This window comes from Hibiscus syriacus, unplaced genomic scaffold (assembly GCF_006381635.1).
Source record: "Hibiscus syriacus cultivar Baekdansim isolate YM2019G1 unplaced genomic scaffold, ASM638163v2 tig00112383_pilon, whole genome shotgun sequence".
Classification (NCBI taxonomy): Eukaryota; Viridiplantae; Streptophyta; class Magnoliopsida; order Malvales; family Malvaceae; genus Hibiscus; species Hibiscus syriacus.
Window position 1 is genome coordinate 3,360,517 of NW_024063319.1, and position 22,040 is coordinate 3,382,556.

At 32.0% G+C, this 22,040-nt stretch overlaps 1 protein-coding gene and 1 long non-coding RNA gene across 2 annotated transcripts; one reads left to right on the forward strand and one right to left on the reverse strand.

Moving 5' to 3' along the window:
* Nucleotides 1–5,006: 5,006 nt before the first annotated feature.
* On the forward strand, nucleotides 5,007–20,828 carry LOC120178807 (E3 ubiquitin protein ligase RIE1-like). The gene is made up of 6 exons (XM_039184589.1): nucleotides 5,007–5,018; nucleotides 17,983–18,509; nucleotides 19,459–19,578; nucleotides 20,170–20,302; nucleotides 20,401–20,550; nucleotides 20,654–20,828. Exons 2-6 carry the CDS (start codon nucleotides 17,998–18,000, stop codon nucleotides 20,813–20,815), a joined length of 1,077 nt encoding a protein of 358 aa, XP_039040520.1. The 5' UTR covers nucleotides 5,007–5,018; nucleotides 17,983–17,997; the 3' UTR covers nucleotides 20,816–20,828.
* LOC120178808 lies at nucleotides 20,228–20,658 on the reverse strand. Its single transcript, XR_005521548.1, has 2 exons — nucleotides 20,540–20,658; nucleotides 20,228–20,288 (listed from the first exon to the last, which is right to left on the reverse strand). It is a non-coding gene; the product is annotated as an uncharacterized LOC120178808 (long non-coding RNA).
* Nucleotides 20,829–22,040: the final 1,212 nt, after the last annotated feature.

The window sequence follows — 22,040 nt, forward strand, 5'->3', positions numbered from 1 at the left end:
ATCACTACGAAGGACCACTATGTCACGAATGACCACTATGTCCCGAAGGACCACTCCTTAAGAACCATATACATAATACAATGGACCAAATAAGTGTACCGAAGTACCACATATATGTTCCACAGAATTACATATATGTCCCGAAGGACCACGTAGAACCCTCGACTCTTGGCATGCTAACTATATCTCTAGCTCTCATGACACGTAACATGGGCATCATTATTATGTTTACTATATGTTCACATATCCATATCACAAAGACATATATTCTTATAGTTTTTTATATAACTCATATCATAAAGCTTATCTATTGTAATCTTGCGATCATATCACTTATACTCTCATAGATCATATTCACATGGCTTATCTCATATACATATGTTCACATACTTTATGGTCACATTTTTACCCTTTTCACACATAGTCAGCTAGGTTCACATTATTTAGCTTACTTCACATTTCATACAATTTATTACCACATAATTGATATCTTAATCACATAACAATAACATACATTCACACAGATCATACCACATACACAATAATGTATCACAAATATGCTAATGTCAATAACATGCTTATACGTATGCTAATATGGGAAATAGACTTGCACAAGTCTTATTTCCATTCATCGTAATATACTAACTAATACGCACTCACCTTGCCTCACTAGTCAATTTGAGCATTTATAACTCTTTGTCTTTACCTCGATTGATTCTACTTGCCAATTACTCCGGACTTGTTTAGGCTCCATATCTACATAAATATAATTTCTAAGATGATTATCAAAAGCCTAAACCTTATACTTCGATGCTAATAACTTAAACAAATTTAATAGACCAATATTCACTTTTTCCTTTAGGGGGTATTGATTCACTATGGGTGCATCGATACCCAAAATAGTTTCAAAATTTCCATGCATCGATGTCTTCCTGGGTGTATCGATACACCCCTGAATGTATCGATGCACCTTAAAGTTGTTCTTCAAATTTGATCTTAGTGCATCAGGACCTATTCATAGTGTACCGATACACCTATCCAGAATAGACTGGTTTCACCCAAAAATCATATACACTTCACCTAAATTTTCATGAATATAGTCCTTATTATGCTACTAACTCATCTATAACAACTTTAACTAATTTTTATCATTCCAACACTTTATAATCTCCCATATTTCATCCAAATTCTTAAAGCTAAGAATCATACCAAATTTTCCATGATATTCAAACTTAATTCTAACATTTATAACTTCTTATTCTCATAGATGACAAGTTAAATTTGGTTTTGAAATCTAATTAATACATTTCTATCAAAATTTCACTTATTCCCATCTTTTCTTTAATTCCAACTCACTCTCTTATCCTTGAATTTTAGGGTAACTTAAGCTTTCCTTAAGCTTAAGTATAATCTAAAGAACAAAACCCAACTTAAATTTTAACTAATTATCAACTAACAATAAAACTTACCTTTACATGGAGGCCTTCAAGTAGGAAAAAGAGAGGAAAAACAGATAACTCTGGAAGTTTTTCATTCATTTTCTTAACTGTCCACGTGTATATAGCCCCTAAAGGGAAGAAATAAAAATATTTATTGCAAAATGACCATTTAACCCTTTTTTCTTTCCATCTTTACTAATCAATCCTACTCATATAATTTCCAATTAAATCCCTAAACTTTTCACTTATTTTGAAATTGAGCACCAAGTTTCCAAAATTTACATTTTAGTCACTGATCCGATTATTGGGATGTTACATGTAATCATTTGGAACATATATGTGGTACTTCGATACACTTATTTGGTCCATTGGAATATGTATATGGTTCTTAAGGAGTGGTCCTTCGAGACATATGTGATATGTGGTCATTCGGGACATATTCTAAGTGCCCCTAGTGGGAATTATACGAGATGTGGTGACATCATTAGTACACAACCTCTATGTACTCGCATATTTTTAGTTCTCACATGTGTACATGGGCTAATAAAGAGGTTAAACAAAGATATTGTATGAAATATGTATATGTGATTTGTAATATGAAATAGATTATATGATTTATGTAATGTTATGTATTGCTTGGTTAATGTATGATATGGTGATTATGAATGTTATGTATAAGATTATATCATTATAAGGACTAATGATAAGATTACTAATAATGGAAGTGATTATATATGAGTATGTATGAATTGGTATATAATTTGATGTGATATTATAATATTTCATGTTATTGCATTGTCAGAAGTTAGAGTTATATCATAAGTTTTATATGCCTCACTAAGTCATCGGCTTAGCGTGTGAGTGTTTCACACGCAGGTTCCGGAAAGCGAGAAGAGAAGTTAAGAGGAGCAAGACATGTCAGCATATCCTTTACGAAGTTCAGATCAGAAAAGAATTTTGAATCATGTGTACCTTGTTATATTTAGTTGGCATATACTAAAAGAATTGTATTGGATATGCTCTGATATATTTTGTAAAATCAAATGTTTTAATTAAAGAACATTATTCATTTTCCTGAATTTTGGATTTAAATTTTTACCAACTTGTAAAGAAAACATTTTAAAAGTCAATGTGATACCTCGGACTCGGATCCGGGTCAGATGCAGGTTGGAGGTGTTACATTTAATGGTATCAGAGCTAAGGTTTAGTCGATTCTAGGCTTAAACCGAAGGTAAAAGAGTTTTAAAATGTGTACATACCAATACAAAGTGAAAATTTCTGATCTGATAGTGTACGGAGTGTGTTGTCTTGCTAATAGAATTAGATTATTACGTTATAATATAAGTATGATAATGAGAGTTTTGAAAGACGTGAAAGGTGATAGACCTGATGGTGATAGCAATTCACCTGTCCTGGCCAGGCAGGATGAAGAGCGGAAACCTCAGGAAGTGCCTCATAAGATCAAAGGTTGATTTCATAAAGTTGAAATCATATTAGAATAGTGATAGAAGGTCTTCACTGTTTTAAATCGGAAAAGCTATAAGTAGTTTTGTTATTACGTGGATAAGATAGAATATGGTGAAAAAGTGTCACCATAAGAACGTTAAAGAGTCTCCACTATTATAAAGTGGAGAAGTTAGATGAAGTAGTTTAGTTATTATGTGGATGAGTTGAAGTATAGTGAACAGATGTTAACATAAGAATGATAGAAGATCCAGAGATATGGTTATTAGTTTAGAAAAGTTTGAGAATAAGTATTTGGTGATAAGTTTATCATATATATGAAGTCAGAGTTTATAAATTTGAAATAGGGGAAGCGTAACGTGTATGGATAAGAGTGCAGTTTGATAAGTTGAAAGAATTGTTGTTAGGCTAATTTTAATGAAAATGAGGTATGCAAGTGGTTTGTGAATGGCTTGTGCCCAGATTAAAAGAGTATTAATGGTGCTTAAATGATCATCTTTTTATGAAGTGATTAATTGTGCTAAAATTCTAGAGAGAGAGCTCAGAAGGATTAAGAGAACTGGTATTTCATAGAGATTAGCACTATCAAAGAGAAACAAATATTTTGGGTTTCAAATACAACCTTGGTTGGAATTGGTTGTATTTCATGTCAAATGATCAAATCTAGACACGCTTGAGTAGTAGGTTCTGGTATTGGAAGATTAAATAAGGAGTTAAGAATGGATATGAAGTTAAGTTTAGAAATGAAAATGATGGATTGGATTAAAAGTTCTGCTAGAAATTATGTAAAGTGAAGTATAAGAAGCATTTTAAATGGATCAAGTGATATATATATTGTTTTGTAAGAGTTTAAGAATGGGTACATCGATGATTGGTTTATAAGATAAAGCAAGTTGTAATGCTTGAGTTTGAACCCAGGAAATTGCATTGTGAATGAGTAAGAATGTGAGTTTGATAAGTCAAATAAATTATCGATGAGTTAGTTTCGACCGGAAAAAGTGTATTTGATTGGAAGAATTGTTTCTGACTGGCAAAGTTAGGTGATGATGAATGTATTAAAGTTAAAGGATTAGAAGATGAAGTCAGGTTAAGCTAACAAAGTATGGTGTGAATTTGAAAATGGTGGTGTATTTTGATTATGTAAATGTGATGTGGTAAAGAAAATAAAGATTGATAGAAAAGTTAAGATGATAAAAAGGGATAAATATAGGGGTATGATGATTCGAATAAGGATATTGCAAAGAATAAGGTTCGAGCAAGTAATGTTAGCTATCAAAGTTATAAATGCGTTAAAGATTGGTAATCAGAGATAAGTATAAGTGATATGAAAAGAGTACGGGAATATGAAGGAAAAATATATGACCTGTGTTATAAGGAGATTTTGATTTGTAGAGAAATAAATAGATAAGGAAATTAAATGATCAAGTATGACAAGGGTTATATGGATGTGTAGATTATAAATTTGATATAGAAGTGAGAAACGTGTGTAAGGTAATATGGAAAGATTGTTAGATTTCGTAAAGTATATGTCTTAATTATATTTGATAAAGATGATATAAGAACAAAAGGTTTGAGTATTATGGTAAGGTAATTAGAGATTAATAAATGAAGCAATTTGACTCATGATTTTGAATGGAAATGATTGAGGCTATTGGTTATTGTTTATATGATAAGTGACATTATATGAATGTACAAAGGAAAAAGGTAGTTTAAGAACAAAACGAATTAAGGCAAGTTTCTGAAGGTGGCGGGAAATATTAAGGGAATGAAACAATATGAAAACATTAGAAGATATGTCTTATCGATGTATGTAGTGAAAATTCAAGGACAAATTTTCTTAAAGGAGGGAAGATTTGTAACATCCTAAAATCAGGGCTAGTGACCAAAATAGAAGTTTTGAAACTTTGAGGTCTGATTTTGAAAGATTAAAAAGTTTAGGGACTAAATTGGGAATATTTAGTGAATGATTGTTCAGTAAATATTTAATAAAGTAAGGGTATAATAATCATTTCATAAGAAAGATTTTTATTATTCCTTTATAAAGGAATTAACCACGTGGAATTAGGGAAGCAAAGTTAAGTTTCCAGAGTTCTCTTCTTTTTCTTCTTCTTCTTCCTTCCGGCGTGTAAGCTAAGTGGAAAAGGTGAGTTCCTTGTTAAGGGATTTTTCATTAAATTTTAAGTTAGTTTATGTTCTTTAGATGATACTTAAGCTTAAGAAAAGCTTAAGTTAATTTTAAATCAAAGAATGAAGGAGTTAGGAGAGATTAAATATTAGGAGTTTTTAAATGAAATCTTAGAAAAGAGTTGATAAGTAGAATTGGAAGCTAAATTTGACTTGTCAATAGTTGAATTAAGAGATATGAAGTGATATAATTGAAATTAGAACATATAGAAAATTTGGTATGATTCTTGATTTCCATTTTGAAAATGGGATTTTGAAGATAAAGAGGTATTAAATGTATAGGAATTGGTTTGGGTATGTATATGTGAGTTAAGAGTATAAAAGGGTTAAGATATGAAGGATTTAATTTGATATGGAGTAATTTTGGGGCTTAAAAAGGAAAATCTGGGCTATGGGTATCGATACTTATTCATCAGGTACCGATACTTCATGAGAAAAAATAAGGAAGGCATTCATGAGGTATCGATACCTGAAGAACAGTATCGATACCAATGGGTACCGATACTATAAGGATGGTATCGATACCATCTTTGAACGAGAATTTCATAATGCAAAATGGGTATCAATACCTAGGCATGGTACTAATACCTCAACTAGGGAAATATCGATACCCTACAGGGAGTACCGATATTACTTTAAGTAGAAAACGAAATTTAATCTTTCTTCTAGTCTAAGAAATTAAGGATTAGAATCATGATATTGGAATGCTGATATGTGTATAAATGTATTATTATGTAGATCTCAAGTGTAAGCATATTCCAGAACAACCTCAGAGTTAGGATTCGATTCAAAGAGAGAAAATCATAGAGGTAGTTTTGGAAATCAAGTGAGGCCAGATGAGTGCATACTAGTTAGTATATAATGTTTAGAGGAAATAAGACTTGCGACGAGTCTATTTCCTACCTTAGAATGTATAAATTCATAAGTATAAGCATGTGTTTATATGAGTATATGTGATATATGTTATTGTATATGTTATATGATTTATATGTATTCATGTTATGTGATAATAAATCATGAGACTATGTGTGAAATGGAGTAAAACATGTAATTATATGAGTATAAAAGATAAGTTATGTGATATGATATATGTGACAAGTAATATGAAATGACTTGGAAAGTTAATATAAGTTATGTGAAAGTGATATATTTGTCTATATGTGATATGTGATTTATATGACAATGAGTTATATGAAAATATATGATGTGATTACATGATCACAAGAGATAAGTCATAAGATATGAATGATATGATAAGAAGCTGTGAGCCTATGTGATATGAACAAGTAACTATGTGATAAGTATAAATATAATGCCCATGTTATGTGTAAGGAGAGATAGAGGTATAGTTGGCATGCCAAGAGTCGAGGGTTCTACGTGATCCTTCGGGACATATATGTAATCCTTTGGAACATATATGTGGTACTTCAGTACACTTATTTGGTCCATTGGAATATGTATATGGTTCTTAAGGAGTGGTCATTCGGGACATATGTGATATGTGGTTCTTCGAGATATAGTGGTCCTTCGGGACATAGTGGTCCTTTGGGACAAATTCTAAGTGTCCCTAGTGGGAATTATACGAGTTGTGGTGACAACATTAGTGCACAACCTCTATGTACTCGCATATTTTTAGTTCTCACATGTGTACATGGGCTAATAAAGAGGTTAAACAAAGATATTGTATGAAATATGTATATGTGATTTGTAATATGAAATAGATTATATGATTTATGTAATGTTATGTATTGCTTGGTTATTGTATGATATGGTGATTATGAATGTTATGTATAAGATTATATCAGTATAAGGACTAATGATAAGATTGGTAATAATGGAAGTGATTATATATAAGTATGTATGAATTGGTATATAATTTGATGTGATATTATAATATTTCATGTTAATGCATTGTCAGAAGTTAGAGTTATATTATAAGTTTTATATGCCTCACTAAGTCATCGACTTAGCGTGTAAGTGTTTCACACATAGGTTCCGGAAAGCGAGAAGAGAAGTTAAGAGAAGCAAGACAGGTCAGCATATCCTTTACGAAGTTCAGATCAGAAAAGAATTTTGAATCATGTGTACCTTGTTATATTTAGTTGAAATGTACTAAAAGAATTATATTGGATATGCTCTGATAGGTTTTGTAAAATCAAATGTTTTAATTAATGAAAATTATTCATTTTCCTGAATTATGGATTTAAATTTTTACCAATTTGTAAAGAAAACATTTTAAAAAGTCAATGTGACACATCGGACTCGAATCTGGTTCAAATGCGGGTTGATAGTGTTACAAGGTAAATTACACACTTGCTGAAATTTATTTTATTTACTATTTTACTCATCGCACTTTTAATTTTTTTTATTTGCTCACTAAACTTTAAATATTGAATTTTTTTGGTCACTCGATCATTTTTACATAATTTTTAATAATAAAACCTGCTATATGAGATTTACAATTTTGAAAAATAAAAAATTATTAAATTTTTATTATCAAACCTCAATCTTAAAACTTCAACCCCAATTGACCCCTTCAAATGAGCAGATCAGGGCAACCTCCAGATCTCAAAAATTACATGGACAAGAAGGTCCAAATCAAGCTGAATGCAAATCGGATGGTTGTTGGTACAGTTCGTGGGTTTGATCAGTTTAAGAATCAGAGTGGTTGACAACACTGTGGAGGTGAATGGCAAGGAGAAAACTGACCATAGGATTGGATTTGTTATCTAATTGAAAATTCTAGGAATTTAGATGGATCTCCATGGATTCTGCTCTTTCATTTCCAAACATTAATTGAATGTAGAGAATGGTTACATAAAAAATAAAGGGAAAAAAAACTTCAACCCCAAATCCAAACTCCAGATCTCAAATCATCGTTGGGACTCTTCTCCTCTCTTTTAGACCAAAATTCTAAATCTCAAATATCCTTATCCTGCGAAAAAGATAGAAGGCATGCAAAATAAAGGAAAAGCCTCAGATTAGTAGAGGAACCAGAGCAAGGAAAATATAATGAAAGCAAAAAAGTAGTGGTGCTAAAACCCACCAAAGCTGCTGTTGAAATAAAATAAAATGAACCCTAATCCCGAACTTAATCCCAACTCCAAGCTCAAACCTTTCCATTTCATATGTATTCTTCTCCTTCTTGTGTTTTGAAGGAATGAAGCTTTGGGGGATTGAGAAATAAGATGAGAAGGAAGATTCTGGGCAAAAAAAAGTATCATTAGAAGGAAGATTTCATCTCCTAGGTTAGCCTTTTCAATATAGTTCCATTATCCAAGAGAAGGAAGGAAGGAAGATTTTGGGGGAAAAAGGGTAATCAAGAGAAGGAAAGAAGATTTTGGGGGAAAAAGGGTAATTAAGAGAAGGAAGGAAGATTTTGTTGCTGGATTTTTTCAAGTTGAAGAGAGATAGAGAGAGAGAATGAGAAGAATAGGAGGAAGGAGAAAGAACGAAAGTGGAGAAAGTGGAGGATTTTTTAATTATTTTTTAATTATTTTAAAAAATTAAAAAAAATTATTTAATTTACGTCATAATACCGTTAAAAAGTTAATGGTGAAATGATTAAAAAAAAGTTTAATATATGTTTAGTGAACAAATTGAAAAAATTAAAAATACGGTGAGTGAAATAGGAGAGAAAATAAAATTCAGTGAGTAAACTTATAATTTATCTATTTTAATTTAAGCTTTATTTAAAAAAAAATCATCGACATCCATATATTGTATACATTTTAGCACTTTAATCCATACACTAAAAATTTAAAAAATATACAAAAAATTTAGAAATTTACGTTAAATTAAATTTTATTGAAAAGAAATTTTCTTAATTCAAGTTTTTCTTTAATCTGATAAAAATTATAAATGGATTTTATAAAATTCTAAAACATCAAATTTCGTAGGGACAAACAAACTTCAATTCAAAAAATCGATAAGTTAAACTCAATTTAAATTGACTCAACTCAATAAAAATTTAAATTCGAGTAAAGTTATTAATAGAACTCAATAATTCAAAATTTTTAATAATTAGTGGATTGATTTTTTATGTTTGAGTTGAGTCACTCAATATATATATATATATATATATATATATATATATATATATTGTTTATAGTTATGGAAACTAGTTTAAATTGAAATCAAATAGTATCATACTATTATAAATATTTATAATTAAATTTAGACAGAAACTCGAATAACTTGACTCGACTCGAAAAAATATTAAACAAAATTTTAGTATCAACTCTAATAAGATTTTAGAGGATAATATATATTATAGGACCTCAAAATTTTAGGGGCCTCGCACCTTAAAAAATGATAATAAAAAGTTTTTTTCCCCTTAAAAAAATTGATATCATTCTTTTATTAATTTTCATGATAAGATTTAAAGAAATATCTTTTAGTTTTTTTATTATCATCTCAATAAATGAATTGTAATTATTCTTCCTTAAAAAACCCAAAATAAATTAATTGTAATCATTTCTTCTTAAAACTTCATAATAAATGAATTGTAATCATTTTTTTTCTTAAAAACTCCCATTAAAATCATGATTCCTAATGAAAAAATATTTTAAGGTCCTCAATTTTTAATTTCGTTTTATTATAAAATATTTTAAGGGTCTCATTTAAAAAAGTAACACAAAATTTCTAGTTTTTTTTAGACGACGTTGCCCATTAAGACCACCTTATCTCCTCCCCAAAGCCACCAGCTCACATGAGATCCTCCAAACCATCATAAGTTCACAAGCCTAAACCTCACCTTCATCTAGGGCTGTAAATGAGACGAGACAGATCGCGAGCTACTCGAGATCGACTTGATCAATACTCGATAAATACTCGGATCTAATGGACTCGACTCGAGTTATTAACGAGCCGAAACGAGCTACTTGATATTCGACTCGAAAAGCTCGTGAGCAGCTCGAAAATATAATATATTAAGATATTATTATTTTTAAATAAATTATTAATAATATTAATATTTATGTATTGATTTTTTTTTAAATACAGTAAGATTTTCATATATTTAAAGTTCAGGTTCGAGTTTGAGGCTTCAATCGAGTTAAGTTTAAGAATTTTTTTCATTTCGAGCCTTTTCGAGCTGCTCACGAGCTTTAGTTTAGGATTTCGAGTTTGAGTCGAGCTTGAAAATTTCAAGCTCGCGAGTTTTCGAGTCGAGTTCCATTTCAGAGTTTTTGAGTCAAGTCGAGCTCAGCAATATTCGAGCTCGACTCGGCTCGTTTACACCCCTACCTTCATCAACCTAACTTCCATCACACCCCCACACATTTGCCTAAATCCAATAGCTTAACCCATTCCAATAGCCATTTTTCCTACCATGAACCAGTAAATAAACCCAACACATCAAAATTGAGAGCCAAACCCTACACCCATGCTGTCATATATGGTAACTAGTGGCGCGGATCCACAACTTGGTAAGGGTGGGTACATGTCGACCTTGAAATCCTAATTTTCTTCAATTAATTACTTATCTTACTGATTGTGTCTATCTTGAAATTTGAGTTTTCTTCGATTAGTTACTTATTTTATGGACAATGTCCACCCTGAAATTTTATTTGTACCCATCTCATTTAAAAATTTTATGTTGTTAACATATGTGTGCCCACCAGTGGCGGATGCACTCATGGTTGAGGGTGGACACATGCCCACCCTGAAATCTAGATTTTCTTCGATTAGTCACGTATTTTATTAATGGTGTCCTCCCTGAAATTTATTGTACCCACTCTAAAAATCTGAATTTTCTTCGATTAGTAGCCCATTTATTGATGGTTTTTACTCTGAAATTTTATTTATGTTTACCTCATTTAAAAATTTGTACCGTTAACATATATTTGTCCACACTCAAATATTTTTTTAGATCCGCCACTGGTGCCCACACTGAGAAATAGTTTTGGATCTGCCACTGCCCGTAACAAGGAAGAAGAAAAATCAAAACCATGAAGGGCAGAGATCCGATGAAGCTTTGGTCGGAACTTCATGGTTAGATTTGCGAAAATTAAATCGTTTGACACCAGTCTGCACAATAATGCTGGCAAGATGCCATCGTATTTGGACATAAATACATAGAATCTATCGGTGACACATCTTATTTTTCCTGCAGAGTGCAGACTAATTACCACATAATCATTCTCGAGTAATGCCCACGTTGTGACCCGAAACGTACAACTGCCTACAGTAAAAATTTAGACTTCAGCTGGAAACTTTCCCAACAGCTGCTTCTGCAAGATCATCTCTAACCACACAGAAAACTAAGATAAGATATTTGTTCTCAATCTCACCACACAAAGCAAGCCTTTATTAGAAGAGCACCGGCACTGGATTCAGTAAATTCTCAAATATTAAACATTGTCTAAATGCATGCCATTGGCGTTTTCTAAAAAGAAGCATAACAACTCTTACTTACGGTAGGCTTGATAAAATTCTAACCACAAGAAGAAGCAAGCGATAAATTTTCATTGGAGAATGAATGAAGTGGGAAATCACTGGATTGTGGTTTTATTTTAGCTGATTTTGATCTCTAATTAATATTTCTTGATTGTGGTTTTATTTTAGTTTATTTCCTTTCTAGAACAAGATTCTTATTTATGTAATAATAATGGTCCCTATTAAAAAGGACATATGGAATAACAAGTTTCATAAGGTTTCTATCTCCCTTTGATAAGCTGAATTGTTAATCACAGTAGATCATCGTAGGAACCGAGATAAAGTGAAGGCAACTGACTTCGACTTGCCTGTCAGTCATCCCGTCACACGATCCTACTCGTGCATTCTTAACACTGGACAAAATTATATTCAGTGCTCACTTCAACAAAAACAGCTGGCAGATAGTCCCATCAGCACTCAAGGCAAAGCCTCATAATATAATCCAACATACAACCATGACATGCAAATGAAAAGAAAAAGAAAAAGACAAGCCTTGTTCACCATTGTGGGTCTTTTTCTTTTTAAACTCCATTATGAGACCCATTTCCGATCAGACGGATCTGACTTGAAAGCACCATCTCTTAAGAGATTCGTTATATAACTTCACCATATGTCAATCAATGATGTGCAATAAATGACATAATGTTGGCAATCACATACCATTAACTTTTGAAGCTGTTCACAGCCAAATCTAGACAATCGCCTGAAATTAATAAGACTCCCACCAAATTTGTATGTTATTATGACTCATATCCCATTAACTTCACATCAAAACTTTTCCGCACATATCCGCCCAACAAATATGATATTGGAAAATCGATAAAACTTCAGTCTTTATGGAAGGGGAAACAATGTAGTAGACTAGATGTAAACTAAAATCCGTGTATGGGTGATGTCTAAGACAAGATTTTGAACTTAGAACTGTGTATGGGTGAAGGCTAAGACAAGATTTTGAACCTAGAACTGCATGGAGGAAGATCTCTAGCTCTACTATGAACTCGCCCTCCCCCTTTTTCTTAAATTTGGCAGGTCTAGGTGTTGAGGTTAAAAGTGGTCAAAATTTTAAGGTTGAATTGGAGGATGCTGGCAGTAGGATCCTGCTTCTTTCACAGGTTATTATTAAGGAACTGTGATTTCTAAACTTATTTCGACTGTTGAACAATTAGATTTATCTATAAATTCCGCTGCTATATAACTCGCAGGTTGCTTATATTTAAAAAACAGTAAAATCTGGAGAGAAAATCCAATTATGGTGAATTGAAAGAGAAAGGTTTAGCCAAAAAGGAAAGAATGGACAAATTAAAAAAACTATTTTTTTAGTATTAAATATGCCACATGGCAAACTTTTATTGGAGGGGCACACATAGGTACTAAAAAGGGGTAGAGGATTTTTGTTCTATTATCCCCTAACGCTCCCCTCGAGCTGGGGAATAGATATTATAGAGACCAAATTTAGATATCATTTTATCAAAAAAATAATTTTTGGAAGTATTTTGGTGAGAATATCTGTCAATTAATTTTTGACGGAGACAATCGCTTTCTAAAAAATTTAAATTTATATATAATTTATATTTTTTGTTGATATTTATTTTCATCTTTTAAAAATTTTATAAATTTATTACACAATATAAAATCTTTCGTTTATCATGTAAATCAAGATATTACGTGTTGGAGATTGCAATGTGGTGTGAGTTAGGGTATGGATTTAGGCGGTTGATAGGGAAGACCTTGAGTAGAGATCAAGTGAGGATGAAGGCATTACATTGTATCATGTGAGACCACTAATTGATGAGACTCATCAAATTTCTTCAATTTCATTATTTATTTATTACGGATATTGATGTTTTTACCCAAAAATTACCTAAATATATATTATTTACCTCTCAGGTATCGTTTCTTTAAATATCACTAATCTAGCACCCTTTAGCAATAAAACACGGTTTACCAAACGCTCGTCTTGCATAGTAGATGGAAGGCGTGGATTATCAAGTGCGCCTTCCGTCCGAGCTGATGCCACGGGGTAAAGCGCGGATCTTCAGGCGCTCTTTCAATGGGAATTTGACACTTGCTGGAAGGCGCGAATAATGATCCACGCCTTCCATTATTCCCCAAAATATCTCCTTTAATACTGCCCAACCGTCCCCTCCCCTTTAATTCCACCCGTCCCCCTCCCCCTCTCCACCTAAATACCCCCATCATACAACCCTTAAACCACACCAAAAAAATTCTCATCTTCCTTTTATCAATCATTCTAGTAAGCTTTAAATAAGTTATGTTATTGTTTTTATAATGTAAAACTTTTATTATTATATTATAATTATTTAATAGTTTATTATTTTATTATATTTTATTGTACTAATTTTTTTATTACTTTTTGCAGTTAAAATATGAAAAGCGGGTTGCTGCATTTAGATGGAAACCATATCTCCAGTCATTTTGTCAATACGATAATAAATTTAAATTGTGCTATTTTAATTATTGTGAATGTTTTATTTATTTATTTATTTATTTTACTATTAGTTTATATTTTAATTTATATAATATTTATTTAATTAGGGGAATATACATATATTAGATTCATTTATTCATAAAGTTAAGTTAGAGATGTCGAATCGTGTCTGGCCGTATTTAGCCGAGGCTGGATTCAGTTACATAGCGAGATATGAAGGGCACTGTAACCTTGAACTTCTCTTTATTTCTGCACTGATTGAGAGGTGGAGACCAGAGACACACACATTCCATTTATGAGTGGGGAGTGCACTATTACGCTGTTGGATGTTTCCATACATTTGGGAGTTTTGGTAGATGGGGTTGTTATTTTTAGTGTGGCGGGTGGTGATTGACATTCCTTGTACGAGGAGTATCTTGGAGGTATTCCGCCTACTTTCAATAGTGGTCGAATATCGGTAGAGATAGTAACAAGTTGCTGATGATGTCTCCCCATTGAACTTGATGAGATGATATCAAGATGTGGATTTCCCTTTAACGAGTTAAAATCATTACACATTACTTGAGTTGGGTTGATCAGCTTGTTGAGCTAACCCATAGTGGGAGAATAATGACATACCACAAACCGCAAATACTTCAACAAATGTGACATACATTTGTGTAGCAGTGTCTGAATTTTGATTTTGAGCATCAATCATCTTAGCAACATCGTTATCGTTGGAGAGTTCGAACGCTGTATAAGTTAACGAAAATAGTGATGTTGGAAATCTGTACTAAAGTGAGGACATTCTTCTAGTACTTCCAACATAGACCTTATTTAAAATTTTAATGATTAGCTCCTCAAGAGTGATATTTGTCTTGAAGGATAAGCTGACATAATGATTTGATGCGAAGACAATGATGGTTCTATCTTCCCGAATTTGTCCATCATAGTAAACAATAGTTGAAATACTCCTCATTTTGAGAGTTTGAGAGCTTGAAAGATTGAGAGTCTTATATATGCAAAAAGCGACGTTAATTATTTATAATATACGAATTAAAATATAAACTAATACTAAAAAAATTAGAATATTCACAATAATTTAAATAACATAATTTAATATTGTTATTGTATCGACAAAATGCCTAGAGATATGATCTCGCATTCTATTTTACAACCAAAAAAAATAAAACATAATTAATACTATAAAATTTGGTCAAACAATTCAATATGAAATAAATATAATATAGTAAAAACCAATTTTACCTTCTAAAAACTATAAAAACTTATATTTAGCTTGATAAAAGAAATTGATAGAAGAAGAATATCGCTGGATTTGTGTGTGGTTCGATATTTATAGGATAGGGGGTGGCTGATTGCTTGCCTAGGTAAATAATTGAAGGGGCAATAATTTTAAGAAATAATTTTATTCACGCCTTCCAGCACGTGTCACCCATCGAAGGCGCGCCTGAGGATCCGTACTTTATACCCCTATGGTACCAACTCGGACGGAAGGCGCACTTGATGATCTGCGCCTTTCATCTACTTGTGCAAGGTGCGTTTGGTCAACTACGCTTTACTACCCAGTGGTAGTAGATCAGTATTATTTGGAGAAATTGTATCTGACAGGTAAATAATATATATTTAAGTGGTTATTTTGGATAAAAACGCCTCAAATACTGCTCACAGCCTTTGTCCCCACAAATATGATGAGGAAATGATTGGGTGCCTTTTTAATACTGATATATTCTACGTGGACAATTTGTGGGGTACTTTTCTAACTAATTGACATAGGGGTTATTTCTCAAAAAAAAATTAAAGGGAATTTTTAATATAATAATGCCAATTTATATGACCCATTGTTGATTTTTCATGGTATTTTAAAAAATGTATAAAAGATATGTTGTAAAAAATTAAAATGAAAATTTTATTTAAAAATAAATAAATTTTACTTCATTGAGAGACTAAAAAAATAAAAAAAATGTTTAAGTAAAAGTTATTGATTTTTTTAAAAGGATAATTTAAAAAAATTAATTTTAGCGTTAAAACACTTGCACCTTCATGATATGACGTTTCTCAGATTTTTAGTGCATATTGTTCGACACATGTAAAGGATACCATCATCCCTTTCTCATAAACCAAGCATACTACGGCAAGTAACGCATATTTGCTTTGGATTACAACGGTTTATAATAAGAGAAATTATTAGTTAAATTCGGATCACGTTATTTATAGTTTCAGTCAATAAAATTTATTAATTTTAAACTAACTTTTAAAAGATTATTCATTAATTTTTATATGTAAGAAAAATACGAAGATTCTTAATTTTTGTAATCATATTTTTTTTATTTTTACAATTGAGATCTTTAATTTTTTCAATTCCACTTTTTACATTTATAATTGAGAACCTTGATTTTTTAATCTCGCTTTTTACCTTTATAATTGAGGCTCGTGATTTTTTCAATCTCACTTTCTATCTTTATTTAATCTCACTTTTAACCATTATAATTAAGGCCCTATTTTTTCAATCTCGCTTTTTTACTTTTATAATTTAGGTCCCTAATTTTTTTCAATCTAACTTTCTACCTTTATAATTGAAGCTCCTAATCTTTTTAATCTCAATTTTTTTATAATTAAGACCCCTAATTATTTTAATCCCACCTTTTATAATTTAGGCCTTTAGTTTAATCATTTTCTACGATTTATTAATATAATATTAAATTAATCGTTGAAAGTAATAAAATATAGTTTCATTTTATAAGGATCAATTTTTTAGTTTTGCTCAGGCCCCAAAGAGATGACTCTATAGTTATTTAGGGGTGAGCAAAACTCGACTCAGCTCGAAAAATCATTTTTTCAATTTCGAGTTATTCGATTCAATTCAAATTATCAATTCGGTTTTCGAATTTGAGTCGAGTTGAAGTTGTGAAATTTCGAGTTACTCAAAAAACTAAAAATTTGATTAAGTATTTTGACAGTTTTACGATTTAGTCTCTAGTTTCATCATTCCTTCAATTTCTCCTTCATTTTAAGTCTATTTTTACCAAATTTGAACCACATGCTCCTAAACCATCATAGAATACATATGTACTTTCATTTCTTTTTTTGATAACAAATTTTCTATTTTTCAATTTAGTCCCTTAATTTTTCATAATTTTCTTATCTCTTAAATTCATCCTTTATTTTAAGTTCTTTTTTACCAAATTTGAACAACATCCTTATATACCATAACATAATACTTATGTAATTTCAATTCTTACTTTTTTTTAATAAAAATGCACTCTTTTTTATTTAGTCCATTAACTTTGTATTTTACTCAATTTGGTATTTTGACTGCAATTGTTTGCAAATTCTTTATTCTCATCAATTCATTGACTCCTTTATAATCTCATCAATATTTTACCCTCAAAATATTTTCCTTAAAATATAATATTATGAATATATTTTATAATTTTAGATCATATTTGATATATTAAATAACATTATAATATGAAAAGAATATAATATATACATATATATATCTTATATGGTTAAAAGAAAGTAAAAAAAATTGAAACAAACCCTTGCCATAATAATATAAATAATTATAACAAAATTAGTATAGAAACTCGAATAATTCAACTCAAATTTTTTAAACTCGACTCAAAAAAATTTAAAATTAAATTCAACTTATAAAATATGATTCGTCAACTCTATTTTTTTTTACTCTATTTAATCAAATGTTAACCAATTTAATTACCCACTCCTTGTAGGAAAGAGGTAAAAATTTGTCTTAAAAAATAAAATAGATAAATATTATTGGTTAGAGTTGCGATTGGGTAAAAAGTGGAGTGAAAACACACTAATAATAAAATAAAGCGCGAGAAGGAATTAAGAGAAAACAGAACAACATTGAATACAGTGTTAAAAACTGAAAACACTTCAATCCAAACCGAAATACCTTTTTATTTCTGCTAATATTCCTCAATTATGTTTATTTTCTATTTCTGACTTTTCTGGAGATTGCTTCCTCCTTCCCCCCCGCCCTCTTTTTTTTGGTTTCTCATGTCTTTCACATCTTCATCCGAAGCATCTATAGCGGCGTCTGATCCTCACGCGTCGCTCCTCCGTCCTCGTCAATCCGATGGCCCGGCGCCCCGCCGTGTCACGCTTGCCCAACTATTGGGTCGAGCCACGGGACGGCGTGGCGCTTCCATGCTGGTGAGGGAGACGGCGGCACGTGAGTTGGAGGAGCGGAGGGCCGATTGGGGGTACTCGAAGCCGGTGGTGGCACTGGACATGCTGTGGAATACAGCGTTCGTGGCGGTGGCGGTGGTTATGCTGATCTGTACGGCGGACGAGAGACCTAATACTCCTATTAGAGTCTGGATCTGTGGGTATGCTTTGCAGTGCTTGGTTCATGTTGTTTTAGTGTGGTTGGAGTACAGGCGAAGGAACAGTAGTAGAACATCTGCTAGGGACGAGGAGAGTGGAGATGCAGTTTCTGGGAATGTTAATGATAGTGAAGATGATGAAGACGGTATTGTAAGGAATCTTTTAGGATCAAATGAATCAAGGTCAGTTTCTTTTTGTATAATTTTGCTTTTTTGTGTGTTTTTAAGCTACAAATCTTGATTGGGGTTTTTCTTTGTTTAATTTTGGAATTTTTTTAGTGGTTTCTTGTTCCTTAGTTGAACTTGGATGAATATTCAGGATTTCTTTTAGGATCGAATTTGTTCTAGTGCATGAAGTATTATGTTCTGACCTTGGAATTTTGATGAAAGTATTACATATATTTTTTTATTAGACTGGATTAGGGTTTGGGGTCAATTTGGCATTTTATTGCTTTTTTTTTGGATGAATTAGATTAGGGTTTGAGTATCATCTTGCCTTTCAATTTTGAAGGAATTGAAAGGCTTTGTTTTGGTGTTATCAATTATTCTAATTTTGGCACTTTTTTTATGGTTTGCGAATATAATTGGTTAAATTATCATTATCATTTTAGTCTTCACTTTCACGGTGAGTGCAATGTTTAAAGTTTAAAGTTTAAACTTTGGGAATGCTGCTGGGCAACGAATTAGGCTGCATCGTTTTTTGAAATTGGAATGAGTCCCTGGTTCAAATACAAGAACCAAAGTCAGGGCATAGCATTGAAAAAAGTGAATGTCAAACTGCCAATATCTATCAAATGGACTTAGCATTGAGCTTTGGATGATGGTAGAGTAACTCAAACATAACGATAAACACTTTTTCCGCCTTTATGCGCGATGGAGAAGCTTGGGAGATTGCTGTGTCTTATCTTGTAAACAACAACTTATCTACTGGCATTATATTTTAGTATAATAGTTTTCTATTTTGATTACTGATCAACCTAATTCACCAAAACAATGAGACTGTGCCAAGCTATCATTTGAGTGGATTCTTTGTATTGTCCATCTAGATTTACATTTATTTTCTGTTGTGGAAGCAGTATCTTGGAATGATCAAGTTATTATTCTTGTACTGATTTGATGATATAATGGGCAGTGTCACTAAACGGTGTGAATCATTGAATACCATGGCATCATTTCTTTGGTGGATGGTTGGCTTCTATTGGGTAGTTTCTGGTGGTGATATCCTTCTGCAAAACGCTCCACGATTGTATTGGTACGTTGTTGGCCAACCTGTTGTTTTGCAAGCTCCTTAATCTTCTGTTAGGATTGCATATTTGTTAATAACATATGATTTGTACCTCAACAGTAAAGAGAAATACATACAAGAGTTTTTACCTATAGTAGCCAAGTTATTGAAACATTCTACACCAGTTATCATCTCATTCTTATATAATATCTATGGTGTTCTCCTTGAAACGCAATAATTCTGTTACCTTTAGAATTTCTTTCCCTGATTCTCAATTGGCTGCAAAAAGAAAGTTGATGTTTTAGTTAAGCCAAAAAAAAAAAGAAGAAAATGTAATACAGTACTTTTACACTCCGAAAAAGAATATCGTCTTTTCCTGTCTTCTATTTTTTGTGGCTATGTTCTCCAGACTGTATTTTCTCTAAAGCAGATTTGTCTTGCAATAATCGGGCATGGATATGGGATATGATTTTTCAAATATCTGTAAATTGTTTATAGAAAAAGAGCATATGCGTTGGATGCATACCTGTATCCGACATTAACCCTTATTCCTGGTAACGTAGGTTTGTGGCATGTTTACTATGGTGTATACGGATCTTTAATTTGTGACATTTGCAGGTTGGCAGTGGTTTTTCTGGCATTTGATGTATTTTTTGCAATCTTTTGCGTTGTTTTGGCCTGTTTAATTGGGATTGCTCTCTGCTGCTGCTTGCCATGCATCATTGCAATTCTTTATGCTGTTACGGAGCAGGTAGCCGAAAACACATTTTATGCTTACTGAAAATTTTATAGAACAACTTGGTAGTGGTACTTAATAGCATTTTCTTATCTTGGGCTTATATTGATCAGGAAGGTGCATCAGAAGCAGATCTTAGCATCCTTCCAAAATATAGATTTCAGATTATAAACGACAGTGAGAAGGGAGCAGGGAAAATGATCCCCGTAGAAATAAGTAGTGGTTACTTTGCAAATGAGCTCATACTCTTACCTGAGGATGCAGTAAGTTGCAACTCGATCTGATACCTTTCTGGTGGCTGCTTTACTCAATGTGACCCCTTTCAGACGACAGCTACGCTATTCTAATCATCCTTTTTTTTGGCAGGAATGTTGTATATGTCTAAGCTCATACGAAGACGGGGTGGACCTCCATGCTCTCCCTTGCAACCACCATTTTCATTCAGCGTGTATTGTGAAATGGCTTAAGATGAATGCAACATGCCCTCTCTGCAAATACAATATTTTGAAGGGAAATGAACAAGTATGAAAGATAAGGAGAGCAAGCCTTGGATGTTGTCGGATTAATTTGTTGAGGATACTCTATGTACAGAAGAAACCTTATGTTATGAAGAGCTGAAACTGAACATGCTATATATTCATTATTGGCTTTTTTTTCGCGTTTAAATGGCTTTCTGGGGTTGACTTGATTCCTATGGGCCATCTTGTGTGCGAGTTTTTCCGAGTCTTGTTGAAAATAAAGATGATGTTCATACTTCAAATGGTATCACTTGTATTTGCTTTCATTATTGTAGTTTATAAGAATGAATGATTAGGGCTTTACTGTATATTGTTGCAGTTGGATTTGCTTCATTATTGCATTTCATTTCACATTGGGACGGATTTTTATATTTGGTATACTGGCAAAAATTGTTTTCAATGTTTGTCTTTTTTCAATTGTCCTTAGGTTTTTTTTTAATTAACGTTTTTAATAGCCAGGATGGTCAATCTTTTAACACATGACAACGTTAAAGGTGTAACTAAAAATAAAATAAATATTGCATATTTTCTTTCTTGACTTATAATTTTGTCTAATCTTTAAATAAAGGGTAAAATATACAAATGGTCCTTTGACTATAGGGTGATAATTTGTTGAGTCCTCCGAGTATTAAAAGTTACAAAATGGTCATCCAACTATTCATTATGTTCCAAATTGTAACACCTTAGATCAGTACGACAAATAGTGTACCGATTAGAATGTCACACGGAACCACCATAATGGTTAACCCCAAAAATTTTCTTTTAATTACTCATTTAAGCAATGATTTAAAAACCATTTAAATCAATTAAGTCAACCATAAATATATATATATATATACAAAATAAATTTTAAATTGGGGAGTTCCCAAAAGTACAAGTATATCAAAATATACAACCGACTTTTCAAAATAATGTTACAACTCGAATATACAAACAGGGTCTATAAATAATACATACACTTTAAAGAAATAACTCGAGATGTACTCTGCTTTAAACTCGGATTGGATCTCGGCTGCTCCAAAAGGCTCCTCGAATGCTCTTCTTACTAACCTACGTAAGTAAATAAATTCCAAACGCTGAGCTCACTAGCCCAATGTCACACTAACAACTAAACCATACTAAAAGTGTTCATTAAATGCTCTATCAAGTGTAACGCAATAGTGAGTATACTCGTATATTGCACTCTCTACTCTAGGGTAGACATCATGGTGCGACTGAGGGTTCTGCATCTCGGA

What these genes read in the sequence shown, in the direction of transcription:
- LOC120178807 (XM_039184589.1), top strand. Translation starts at nt 17,998, where the DNA reads ATGTCTTTCACATCTTCATCCGAAGCATCTATAGCGGCGTCTGATCCT. An exon ending in TTAGGATCAAATGAATCAAG is followed by an intron (nt 18,510 to 19,458) that starts GTCAGTTTCTTT and finishes TATAATGGGCAG; the next exon opens with TGTCACTAAACGGTGTGAAT. An exon ending in TTTATGCTGTTACGGAGCAG is followed by an intron (nt 20,303 to 20,400) that starts GTAGCCGAAAAC and finishes TATATTGATCAG; the next exon opens with GAAGGTGCATCAGAAGCAGA.